Source organism: Merops nubicus, unplaced genomic scaffold (assembly GCF_000691845.1).
Source record: "Merops nubicus isolate BGI_N331 unplaced genomic scaffold, ASM69184v1 scaffold10222, whole genome shotgun sequence".
NCBI classification, from domain to species: Eukaryota; Metazoa; Chordata; class Aves; order Coraciiformes; family Meropidae; genus Merops; species Merops nubicus.
In genome coordinates, this window is record NW_008595621.1 from 1 (window position 1) to 12,757 (window position 12,757).

Sequence of the window (12,757 nt, forward strand, 5' to 3'; positions counted from 1 at the left end):
GCCTGCGGAGGAGCAGAGCAGAGCTGCCGTGGCGTGCCCTGTCCCGTAAGGCCGCTGTTCCGGGGCGGCGGGAAGGGTTCGGCTCCGGCCTGAGGCACCTGCGGGAGATCCAGCCCTCACTTTTAAGAGGGCATGGCGAGTGACAGCCAGCCGTGTGCAGGGCAGTAAGCAACGTGTGATTTTCCAAGTTTGAAGCTCTTCTGGGCAGACTATTTTTTGCAGCTCTGTAGTGCACCTTGAGTTAATCAATGATTCTGATTTTAAAGAATATTTAACTATGTTTAAGGCGACGCTTAAAGTAGTCCCTGACTCAGCACGCAGTTCGGATCCTGTCTGTGTGGGACAGGACGTCACCCTCTGTGTCACGTATGGTGTTTTGTGTCTGCTGGGAAGCTGCAGTCCTGATGTTGCTATAGGAACAGGCTGAATGAAGGGGAGGGTCAGATGCTCAGGGCTGCTGCCTGTGTGCTGGTGTCTTTGAAAAGCTCCAGATGAATCGTGCCTGAGCTCTAACTGCCTGTGAGAATGGTGGCGTTATTGGGCAAACTGGGCTTCAGTGAGGGGCATTGCTTTCACTTGGTTATGTCTGTGTAGTCCTTCTGAAGGAGTTCAGTTTTAATGTTCAGAAGAGCTTGAGCTGTCTGGTGGCTTAGGGTTGTTCTAACTGGTGTTTAAAACTCACTATCCAATGTCAAACTTGATGGGTGATGTAAATTGAACAGAAGCCATCTCTGAGTGGAAGGATTTTCGTATGTCGAACATCAGTGAACTGGGCAAGTACAACATTTTGAAAGAAAATGCATTCTGTGAGACTTTTGTAGATCTGGGGTGGTCAGATGTGCTTACATGGCAGTATGGTGCATTCAATTATTGCAGGTTGTAAGTATTTGAGCTATGTAAGGTAGTCAGCTGCTCAGGAAATCCTGAGACAAACACTCAAATGTTTTAACAGCTATCATACTTGTCTTGTGACTTCCATGTAGGAGTGGAAAAAAGGATTAGACAGTCTGGCACAAAATGCTGGATCACAGCAGTTGGTGCTGCAGAAGGTGCTTGCTCTGTGTGTCACAGACACTGGGGTTTTCTTATGGCACTTGGCTTTCAGAGGTGTGTCTGTAAAGCTCAGTATTTTCTTGGCTTAGGAGAGGTGCTGTATCTCTAGTTAGACCTTGAGATCTAAGTTTAAGCTTGTTGGTTTTGTTGTTTGAATGGACAGTGGTATCTTTCTGATATGGATTTTGAGCTGATAAAGGAAGATGGAAAACTCATAAGGGGAGAGGTCTTGGATTTTCTCATGTCAGCTTCAGTTGAAACTAAAAACCAGGAAGTGGTAGCACTGAACTGGTCGCTGACCAGTTGCTCATGGCCTGCTGGGGCTGGTTTCTGTTCCTGTGCCTTCTCTCTGACCTTCCTGGGGAAGGCTGAGTGGCAGGCTGGGACTCCAACACCAATCCTAAGCTGCCTGCTTTTGAACCTCCTTTGTGGAGCACAAAGTGTGTGTGGTGCTTGCTAGGGCCTAGCTACTAGCATTCAAACCTGTGGCACGCTATTAGTAGCAACTTCAAGGAGTAGACTTCACTCTAAGAGCTCATTTTACCTGAGTAACATTTTGCCTGTAATTCTGCAGTACAGTGAGGTACTTGACTTGAAGTATCTCTAAAAAACAAGCTTGTGCAGGTTAACTTCCAAAGTTATTTTGGGGAGAGAGGCAGAGATGGTGGTGTTGAGATTAAGTATGCTTTTGTTTAGCCACTTCCCTCTGTGATTTTGTGAGATGGAATGGCCTCAAGTTTCAGATTAGCAGGGGTTGGTGTGTGGTATCAGCAGCTGAAAGGTGAAAGTCTTCTGTGGCTGCCTGATTACTGACTATTGCATTTTAAATCTGTGAAACCTGAACTATTTATCTGTCACAGAATCTTCAGCGACAGCATTTTGGTCAGAAAATGTCTGCTCTTGAAACCCTCTTTAAATACATTGATGAACACCAGGACCTCTATGTTCAGGTAAGTGTTCTGTGAGTTTTGTCCTGCAGCACAGACAGCTATGGGATATTAAAAGTTAGGTGGTCAGCTTCAAGCTTCTTGTTACAACTGTATAATATGCCTGAAATTACAGTAATGCTAAGTAACTGAGGAGAGGGGGAAACAGGCAGCAGATGTGACTGATCTGAGTCAAGACAGATCTACCACAGAGATCTAGGTCTTTGAACAGAACTATGTCTAAACTTAAGGAAAAAATTCTATTAGGAAATGCTCTATTGCTGTACAGTGCAAGCAGTGACTTATTTAGGGGTACAAGAAGCTTGGTGCTGGTTCCTAAAAGCCAAACTAGGTTTATACTGTCCTTTACTTTTTGAGATGGGGAAGATATAAACAGGGCTGGGATAAAGCTTTCTTAAATTAATCTGTTCATGTTTGAGCACAGAGGGAGAAGTTATGTTCTGCATGTTGCTGTTTCACCTGCTGTTTAAAAACCCTTCATGGTCCCTTCCACCTATGAAGGAATCAGTGGTGTAGCACTATGAACTCCCAGTCAGGATCTATGCCAAGTGATCAGCTTTTGCCAGTTACTTGCACTGATCTCACGTGGGGGAAGGAGCTGAAGCAGCCCTGCTGAGAAGCCTGAAAGACTTGAGCTGGTTCTGGATACTTGATGCCAACCAGAAGGGCACAATGTGCAGAAGCTGTCATACTCTGAGGCTTACCTTCTCTATCTGCAGACTTGGTGGTATGCTGCAGGGGCAGCTGCAGGAAAGGAAGAATTTTAGAAAGCTTTAGAGTGTAACATTAATGGTTAGAGGACAGAGCTGGTTTGCCTCAGGTTTAAGCTTGACTAAAGCAGCATTAGCTGAGCTGCAGGGTGTTGGACCTGCGTGGTACCTGCTGTGCTGTCACTGGTGTGGTTGACCCTCCATCTCTCCTGTCCTTCTGCAGAGGCTGGCTCAGTGGGTGGCCATCCAGAGCGTGTCAGCCTGGCCAGAGAAGAGGGCTGACATCAGGCACATGATGGAGGTTGCTGCAAAGGATATCCAGCAGCTGGGAGGCACAACCCAACTTATGGATATTGGGAAGCAAAAGGTATGTGAGCATCTCTGTCAACTTTGTAGCACAAGTCTTTAGAAGACAGTGTTTTGCACTAGGAGGTGCTGGCTTCGTATGATCCCAGTAAAAAAGCCATTTAGACTCTGTAAAACATTTAAAAGGCTGTTTATTACAACTACCACTGTAAAGGAGGATAATATAAAAAGATCTTATGTCCCTTCAGGTGTTTGGAACCCCCAGCTGTGCAGCATCTAGCAGGCACCTAATCAGTTTGTGGTGTGCAGATCCCATTCATGGAAATGTTATCTCATTTTATTTACTGGAGCTGTCCTGTTCCACTGCCAAACAAAAGCAATATTCATGTGAGAATTTCTTGCTGCACTTGCAGATAAAGACAAGGGTGGCAGGTGGTGTGGCCTTTAGTACTGAGTGGGAGCTGTCTGCCAGCTCCAGCCAGCTGGCCAGGCTCATCCTGCAGCCCAAGGATGTGCCCAGCACCAGAGGCAGGAAGGCAAAGCTGTGTGCAGCACAGCACAGGCTTGGGTGGGCTCAGATGAGCTGTGGGATCACCAGCTCCTTCATGTCTGGCCTTCTGGTCAGGATCAGCACACGAGGGCCTTGTGGCTAACAGCCTCGAAGGGCAGTAGCCTGTTGGGGTAAAGGATGGTGTCTTTTCCTTCCATGCAGTCTGAGCTTCCTGTTAAAACCTGTGTAGCAGACTTTGGGATCCAGATCAGTTAAGTGTGTTGCATTACATTTTGGCTGTGTATCAAATGTACTTGAAATACTTCTCTGACTCAACATGAGCAGAGCACCTGCAAGCATGTTAGACATTTTTAACAGCAGGCTGGTGTTGGACCTTAGACTTATAGAAGCTTCAGTCAGCATCTTTATAGTCTACAAGTCTCCCAAAAGCCTTCTAGGCTTTTCCAGAAATGCAGCATTTGCCACAAGATTGCACTGCTCCCTCACCAGATCCAGGAGGATCCTTAACAGGATGAGTCCCCTTTTTATTTATCGGGACTGCTTTTCTTCACCTGAAATGTATTTAGCAGTTGGACTTGATCTTAAAGATCTTTTTCAGCCTAAAAGGTTCTGTGTATTTAAGAGGATATCATCTCATCCTGGGGAACCATCCACTTGATTTGTCCCCTTAAGTGCAGGGTTAATACATGACACAGAATAGGACCTATACCAAAACTGTTAGGCTAGCATTTGGGTAGTGGCACTCAAAATCCTGTTCTACTGGAGTGTCCACTAGTTTTAGAAGATCATCACTGCAGTTGGTGCTGATGACTGCTGGGTGAAATCTGTGTATGGGGGTCCTCTGAGCAGTTCTTGCTTTTGGCAACTGGAATACACTTGTTTGTAGCACTCTGGGTCGCAGCAGGGAAGCAGCTGATTTCAGGTGCTCTCTTGAGAGGGAATCTGCAGGACAATGCTAACTTTACAGCCTGAAATCCCATCAGAAGTGTTTGAATTTATGCAGACACAAACTCGTTCCTTTCATCAGGATAACTGCTTGGGGGCAAGAACTGGTTTTACTGAGCTTCTTACAATTCTGTTGTAATATTCAACATTTCTATTTAGAAAACTCTTCCAGATAGGTTCAAGTTAACTTCAGCATTTGGTTTTATGTTAAGTGTAGGCAAAACTAACCAGTGTACTATGTGCATTGCTGCTGTTTCAGTGGAGTATCATGTAAAGCACCTGATGAACTTGTCTGATCTGAGTTTACTGCTGTGCAGCAGCTTGTACTGTGCTGATTAATGTCAGTGTAAATTCTTGCAGTAATGCTTTAAGCACACAGAGCTGCAACTGGCCAAGGACAGTGTAACCTGTTAATAAAAAAACAGCTTGGAGGAGCAAAAAGTCAAAGCTGATCTCAGTCTGCTGAACAGTGTCTAGGGGCGTGTGCTCACTGGGAGGGAAGTAACACCCTGACTGAGGATGGCATGTGGTCGTGCTTTTGGGCTATTCCAAAGGGCTGAGCCAAGTTCAGCTGCTGAACTCCTGAACTGAGCTCATCAGCAGGGCCCTGCCCTTTGCTGGCTGTGGAGCAGTGCAGCCGGAGCAGTGACCTGCCCGGGGCGTGGGCACGTGTCCCCCTCGTGTACTGCTGTGGGGGCTTTGTCTGGGGAGCTGTGGTGTGGGCAGAGGGGAGTGCAGCAGCCAGCAGTGCAGAGTGCAACACTGAATGGAGTTCCACTGGTGCTTGGGTCAGCGTTAGGGGTGGCAGTGGCTTGCAGACAGCTTGCTCTGCTCACATCTGGTGGAGGGGTGTTAGTGTAAAGCTAACAGTTCTGAGTGCCTTGGAGCAGCCTGACTGTTGCTGGGAGCTGTCAGGAAATGCTGGCACGGTTCCATCATGCCCTCATGGCACACTGCTTCTGGCAATCAGTTGAAGTACCTTAGTTTTGTTTAGTTGTCTATGCCCCTCACCTAATAACATCTCTAAGGTTAAAGTAACTAATTCATCTGATAAAATTGTGGCACTTGGACATTCCACATTTGACTAAAACTACTTGCCTCCTATTTCTAGCTGCCAGATGGATCAGAGATCCCTCTGCCACCAATTCTTCTGGGAACACTTGGCTCAGATCCACACAAGAAGACGGTGTGTGTGTATGGTCACCTGGATGTTCAGCCAGCAGCACTAGAGGACGGCTGGGACAGCGAGCCCTTCACACTGGTAGAAAGAGAAGGTAAGAGTGGTGGGCTTCAACTGATGGGCACCTTAACAACTATGGTGTCTCAACTGCTCTCAACTGAAAGAGTAAGAATAGACATGGGTGTTATTATTTAATAGCATTGAGATAAAATATGCAGGAGGGGAAGCAGTAAACAAGCAGAGCTGCAAAATCTTTACTGAGAGAGTGTTGAGGCATTGGACCAGGCTGCTCAGAGAGGATGAGTCCCAGCCCTGGAGGGGTTCAAAAAAACATGTCGATGTGGCACTTAGGGACTTTGGTTAGTGGTCAGGGCAGTTTTGGGTTTATGGTTGGCCTTGATGGTCTTGGAGGTCTTTTCCAGCCTCAGTGACTCTATGACAACCACTCCAGACAGCTGGTTTATGCTTGGAGATGGGAGTGGTGCTGCAGCCTCCCTGTGTGCTGCAGAAGCTGCCTTTCATGGAGCTGGTGCCCAGACCAGTGTCCCCTTCCCGTGAGCAGGGACAAAGAAACCATGCAGTAACTCCTGTTGACACACACATCACTAGTAGCCAAGAGGAGGCTGAAGCTGTCAGAGGCCATGTGAATAGAAGGCAATTAACCATTCTCCTTGCATAAGCATTAGTTGTTGCCAAGAGAAGTATCTGTGGTAACCAGTATTTCTACCTGGGTGCTTGGTCATAGGCAGCAGAGTCCAAGTTACTCATTTGGATTATCTCATCTGATAGCAAGAGCTAGATGTGCCTCAGGCTGTGCCTTATCTCTGCAGCCTGGCAGTGGAAGAGGCATGGCTACCAACAGCTCCTTACCTTGCCAGCTGTGTGGCCTGTTCTGTCATGGGCCACGCCTGGTGCTCAGGGGTTGTAGCCACAGCTCTGCACTGCAACAGTATCTGCCTCCACTGGGGTCCCATGTGCTACCTTTCCTGGAACTTCCCTCTAAAACTCCTTGGATTAAAGCCCTTTCACTTTTATGTGGAGAATCCAGAGATGTGATTGGTCACTAACTGCTGAATTACTGCAGCAATAAAAAGTTATTGAATTGAAACTAACACTGACTAGGTTTTTGTTAAAGGAGTTAGGTTGTTTCTATACCCTTCCTGTATTTGTAGGAAATTATATTATTGGAAGGACATGGGAGTGACATAGTTGGATCTTTCTGGCACCTTACACCTTTTCCAGGCTCATGTTCTGCTCCTGTCCAGGGAGCAGCAGGGGGTGGAGGTGGGGTAGCAATAAGTGGGAGAACTATTCCAGTCCTGTCCCTGTCCCACTTGCACGGGTGTGTGAAGCAGGTTGTCAGCCTGCTACTTCAGAAGAATCAGGAACAGAAGTTAATATAAGCAGGGCTAAAAAGTTTATCCAAAAAGCTTTCTCCTGCTGGTAAGAGATGACTGAAGCTTCATTCTATTTTTTTTCTCCACACTGTTTAATTTCTGTCCTGTTTCTACAGGAAAGCTGTATGGGCGAGGAGCAACAGATGACAAGGGTCCAGTGCTTGCCTGGCTGAATGCCCTGGAGGCTTATCAACAAACTAACCAGGTGTGTGCTCAAAGTGTTTCCTGCTTTTTTACATCCAGCTGAGTCTAGCAATAAATGTTTACCAAGCCACAATCCCTTGTGACACCAGCCTGCTATTCAGCTGATCAGAGGAATGATGCAATAGGCCTCTAAGTTCCCTGATGTCCCAGCAGGCTTGGCTTGACTTGCTGACAGGTTAGTCCTGTAGATGCTTGGATTGCACTTTAAACATTTTTGCTTTAATGAAATGTGCAGGAAGAGAAAATATGTATGCAAGTGTCTGGAGCAGGAGGAATAATCAAATGTGATCCTTTTCATGTAAGGAGGTCAAATTAGCTTGGTCTCTAGTGAAGCTTAATGTGTCACTGCCACTTAGAGCTCTAAGATTAACTTAGTAATGCTAAACTGGGAGCTTTGCTTCTTCTTTTCAAGAAGTGCAGTGGGAAATAGCTTGGGGTGTCTGCTTTGTCTTGCAAGACAAGTTGCTATTACTTGTGAGAAGAATTACTAGTTCTCAAGTGCTGTCTAGGCACAGAATATGGTAGACTGGCTAGACGGGGTAGCTCTGAGTCTCCTGCTGTGGCATGCAAATTCTGTGATTGTGTTAGTTCTTCTAGCCCTGTGACTTACCTTTGGCACCAGATTTCTGCTGCATTCCCACAGCAAAGAGGATTTGGAACAAGTTGTTCTAGGTCTTAGTTAAAAGTTCCTTGAAGAGTTTGAATTCCATCAAATGAAGGATAGTGTAAGAGCCCTCAGCATAAGCACAGGCCAGACTTTGTAATGCTTTGTGCATAATTAACAAGCTCCACTCTCATGGGACTAATTTCCATGTGTCAATTTTTCTGCTTTGTGCATGACATGAAAAATATGGAATGCTGAAGAGTCCAGTGTTTTCACATATTTAATCTGTTCTTGTTTTTCATTTTCAAAGGAGTTTCCAGTAAATGTTAAGTTTTGCTTAGAGGGTATGGAAGAGTCAGGATCTGAAGGCCTTGATGAGCTGATTTTTGCTCAGCGAGACACTTTCTTCAAAGATGTGGATTATGTTTGTATTTCTGACAACTACTGGCTAGGCAAGCAGAAGCCTTGTATCACCTATGGTTTGAGGGGCATCTGCTACTACTTCATAGAGGTAAGTGCTGAGGGACACTGCAAAAGCACTGCAATTAAACTGAATTTTCTACTGGTTAAGCATGTTAGCTGTAACTTTTTCATGCCATGAGCTTTTCTTCAGAGAAGGTGACCCTGACTACTTAAGTAGAACAGTTTCTGCTAGTCTAAATATCTTCCTTTTACTGTCCTGTATGATACTTGGGTGGGAGGGGTAGCTTTCAGATGTATGAAGCAAGAAAAGCCAGCACCTTCACTGGAGGGCTATCTTGTGGCCTAGGTTTCTTTACAGAATCATTAAGGTTGGAAAAGATCTTTAGGAGCATAAGGTCCAACTGTCTTCATCCAGGTATTTCCCTCACTGCAGAAGAGATGTCACCACTGAAGTCCTTAGGGCTGGGACAGTCAGTACTAAGGGCTTGTCCTCCTCAGAGCAGTAAGAAGCATATCTGCTTTAATGCACTGGAACTGAGTGGTCTGGTTTCAAAACCAGATGCATTCTCAAAATACATGCAGCAAACAGCTAGGGTAAAAACCTGGTCTGTGCATTTGACAATATCTGTGTGCCAAAATTAACCTGAATCTTAACTCACTTCTAACCAGGTGGAATGTAGTGACAAAGACCTTCACTCTGGAGTTTATGGTGGTTCAGTGCATGAGGCCATGACAGATCTCATCAGTCTAATGGGTAAGAAAACACAGGTTTTGCTGAATGCATCTAAAGTGCTTTAACAGTTCTTACTCCCACGAGTGAGTTTACAGTGGGCAGTGAGGGAGTAAGAACTGTTAAAGCACGAGTGAGTTTACAGTGGGCAGTGAGGGGAGTGTTCCTGAGGGCTGCCTCCACTCATGGAGCTGTGACCAGTGAAATGGTGCTTGCCAGGTGTGCAAGGCTGATCCCTTAAGTACAGGAATATGAAGTATTGGTCTTGCCAAGAAGCTGTCTACTTTAGCTTCTCCTAAAATCATGCTGCAGACTGTGTTAAATGGTCTCTTTTCTGCAAACTCTTCTAGGAAGCAGTATTGAACTCTGGGAATCCTGCCTTCAAACACCCAGGCAAATGTAGCAGTAGAATTAGAGTTGCAAGGAGGTGCACATCTTGGGTAGCTGCCAATTGCTGAAGTGCTTTCCATGCCCAGTGGTACAGGCTCTGGGAGGTGGGGGTGGGAATATTGCTACATTGACAGTTTTCAGAAGGCAGAGACTTCAATTTCCCATGGAAAGTGTTCCCAGCAATGACATCTTGTTTCTCCTGGCTGAATCCTGACATTGGGTGCTTCTTGTTCACAGGTTCACTTGTAGACAGGAAAGGGAAAATCCTCATCCCAGGCATTAATGAAGCAGTGGCTCCTGTTACTGATGAGGAGCTGGCACTGTATGAGAAGATTGATTTTGATCTGGGAGAATATGCAAAAGATGTAGGAGCAACAAAACTATTGCATCATAACAAGGTACATGGTACTCCTCCCTCTCTGCCCTCCCTGTAGCTGTGTTAGTTCAAGCTGTCTGTAATGGAAGACAGAAACAAGCATCTGTGGACACTTGTGTAGTTACCAAGAAATTTAGTAGGCAGAGAATTCATCTGTCTTTAAAATGTGAGATTGCCTTGCACATAACTTCACCTACTGTACAGTTGACTGTATTGAGCACTTTGCAGAGAAAGTGCTAGTGTTAGGTGCCTGGAAGCTTCATCTAGGTTATCCCATGTTCAAGGCAAGGAGCCTAGACAGCTTTAAATTTGCTCCTCGGTCTACTCACAGGTAGGATTTCAAACCTGCCCAGAACTTTCTTTATATCATGCTGTTTTCTTAATGTTAGATAAGAGCTCCCAGCACTTCTCCAGAGGTCAGACAGCACATCAACACACAGCATCTGATCTGCCTCTGTAGGAAGTTCAGTGGGTTATCAGAAATAAAGCAGCTGCTCACAGAGATGATTCCCCGTTAGCTGAGAAAACAGCTTGAGATCTAGCAGTGGTGAACTTAAGGTTGACATACTGAGTGCTTTCCTCAAGCTGGTAAGCAAGGACTGTTTTGTAGCCATGAACTGTGCAGCTGCCCAAACCTTTGAACAGGCTCAAGTTCAGTAAACTTGTGTCTGAACTTCTCAGATCTCTGTCCTGGGAGCTCTCCAAACGAATGCTTTTAACAGCATTGAATCTTGCAAGGCATGGGTATTGTATGCTAATTTTAAAGCATTAAACTCTAAATATACATACATCTATCATTAAAAAGCAGAAACAAGCGCTGAAAAGACAAGTTTTCATGTGCAGGTCTGTATTCTGTCCCAGTACTGTCAGGAGAAGAGTTCAGACTCAATTTGAATAGGTATTAGTAACAATTTTATATCCTCAACCTTCTCTTCACAATCTCATGTTTACATCAGCTGGGAGCACACAGACTTCCCTGTTTAGCCTTGTCCTGTAAAGCAATGGATGAAATACAGCTTGTATATAGGGAGGGGCTGGCAAGATGCTTTGTGTGATACTGAACTAAAGCTGTTCAGTCTTAGCTAGACTGAAATTCTGGCTTAATTTACCAAGGGAGTTGTAACTAAGCTGTATGCATGCAAGAGGGTTTAAGGGTTAAGGAGAGATATGGAAAGAAGGCTGTAATCTCCAGGACAGAAACCAGGTGCTTGAGAGACTTGAGCTGTGACTGTTAGATTTGCCTTAAGAAAAGAGTCAAGTTGTACCTGGAACAAAACAAGCTGTTAACATGAAGTCCATGAAACTTCAAAGTCTACTGAATTTCTGGGGTGAAGTATAACTTTGAGGCACTGTAGCTTTCTATAAAGGGCACAAATATGTTGAATTCAGTATCCAGTGTGCTGAGCAGCTGTGTCCAAGGCAACAAGGAGGAAATGCTGAACTGTATCTGAGGCAGGCAATGGTGCTCACTGCAGTCAGCCTGGGGTTCAGGCAGTCGAGTGGAGCACACTGCCTCAGTCTGCACAGTGGTGTGAGGCTTGCAGAAAGCCTCTGGTCTTCATACCCATGGGACTTGGTGATGAAGGCACCTGCCTGACTTGAGGCAGTGGGGACTAGAGCTTCCAATATACACCCTACAAGCTGTGCTTAAACACTTTATACATGGCAATTGTCTTTGTCAGAAGCAAATGATCATGTCCTGCAAGTTCCCTAGAACTAGGAGAAAGGCAAACTAGAGCTATGATATCTATTGGGGTGCTGGATCCCCAGCTGTTGTAGCAAAATGTGTGCCTAAAGGGTGCAACAGCTTCTGTGTGTAACAGAGTAGTCTTGAATGAGCTGCTTTGCTCCATGGCAGAAAACATGGGTTATTATAGAGTCTCTTTATTAGATGGGAGAAATTATTATCCTGGGGAGCTCTGTCAATCTTTGTGTAACCTTGTCTTTCCCTTTCCTTGTGCAGAGAGATATCCTTATGCATAGGTGGAGATACCCTTCCTTGTCTCTCCATGGAATTGAAGGAGCCTTCTCAGCCTCTGGAGCCAAGACTGTAATTCCTAGGAAAGTGATTGGCAAGTTCTCAATCCGTCTTGTGCCAAACATGACTCCTGAAGAAGTCACAAAGCATGTATGTTGGGATGGATTGATGGTATCAGAACAATCAGTGTTGATAAACTTCTGTTCTCCATACCTGGAGGAAGAGAGTTTCTGGTTTTTAAGGCAGTTCTTTGCTTTGCTGCCATCTTCCCTGTTCTGCACCTCAACTCAGATAATTGAGGGACTTGCTGTAAGGTCCCACCCTGGACTACTGGGGCCTGGCTGTTCAGTTTCTCTCAGCTAACTCAAAGGGCTCAGGAGTAAACACTAATTGTAGGCACTGGGATTGCCAGAATTGCAAGGTCAAAAGCATAAGGGTTTGGCATATTGGCTAATGGTTCTACAGAACAACTGCTGTTAACTCTCCTGAAGGAGACACCCTGGCTTCAGAGCAGAGGCACCCAGGAGCCATGTGAAATGATAGTAACAGGAGAGGAATTGCTGCACAGTGGTGGTCTGCGAGGTGCTTTTAGTGTATAGTCTTTACCCGCGTTCATGTAAATGCTAACGGAAGATAAGACTGTTCAATCCTCCTTATAGGTTGAAGACTATGTGAGCAAAAAGTTTGCAGAGCTGCAGAGCCCCAACAAATTCAGAGTATACTTAGGCCATGGTGGAAAACCCTGGGTGTCAGACTTCAACCATCCCCACTACATGGCTGGTAGGAAGGCCATGAAGACAGGTCAGTGGGTTTTACAATTGGCAGTGGGAGGACTAAACTCTTCTTGCAGCACCTCAAGAACTACCCGGGAGGTCATGTTTGCTTTGTTCTGCACCTGTGTGATAGGTTTTGCTCACTAAGGAAGGAAGCATGTCATGTGCAGTCCTTAAACTGAAGTCTGGGGTGCAGGAAGGGAAGGAGCTCAGTATCAAGCTCATTCCTG

The 12,757-nt window shown here is 45.5% G+C and overlaps 1 protein-coding gene across 2 annotated transcripts in view; it reads left to right on the plus strand.

The window, feature by feature from the left end:
- The first annotated feature begins 1,915 nt into the window (after nucleotides 1–1,915).
- The window catches only part of CNDP2 (CNDP dipeptidase 2 (metallopeptidase M20 family)), a 12,720-nt gene continuing 1,878 nt past the window's right edge, over nucleotides 1,916–12,757 (plus strand). Inside the window, exons 1-9 of one of the 2 annotated variants that reach the window (XM_008936118.1) lie at nucleotides 1,916–2,003; nucleotides 2,934–3,077; nucleotides 5,584–5,746; nucleotides 7,166–7,254; nucleotides 8,168–8,368; nucleotides 8,950–9,034; nucleotides 9,638–9,798; nucleotides 11,740–11,904; nucleotides 12,414–12,555. In XM_008936118.1, coding sequence (XP_008934366.1) covers nucleotides 1,944–2,003; nucleotides 2,934–3,077; nucleotides 5,584–5,746; nucleotides 7,166–7,254; nucleotides 8,168–8,368; nucleotides 8,950–9,034; nucleotides 9,638–9,798; nucleotides 11,740–11,904; nucleotides 12,414–12,555 — 1,210 coding nt within the window. In that variant the 5' untranslated portion in view covers nucleotides 1,916–1,943. The remainder of the gene's footprint in view (nucleotides 2,004–2,933; nucleotides 3,078–5,583; nucleotides 5,747–7,165; nucleotides 7,255–8,167; nucleotides 8,369–8,949; nucleotides 9,035–9,637; nucleotides 9,799–11,739; nucleotides 11,905–12,413; nucleotides 12,556–12,757) is intronic. The other variant, XM_008936119.1, reaches the window with a different exon arrangement.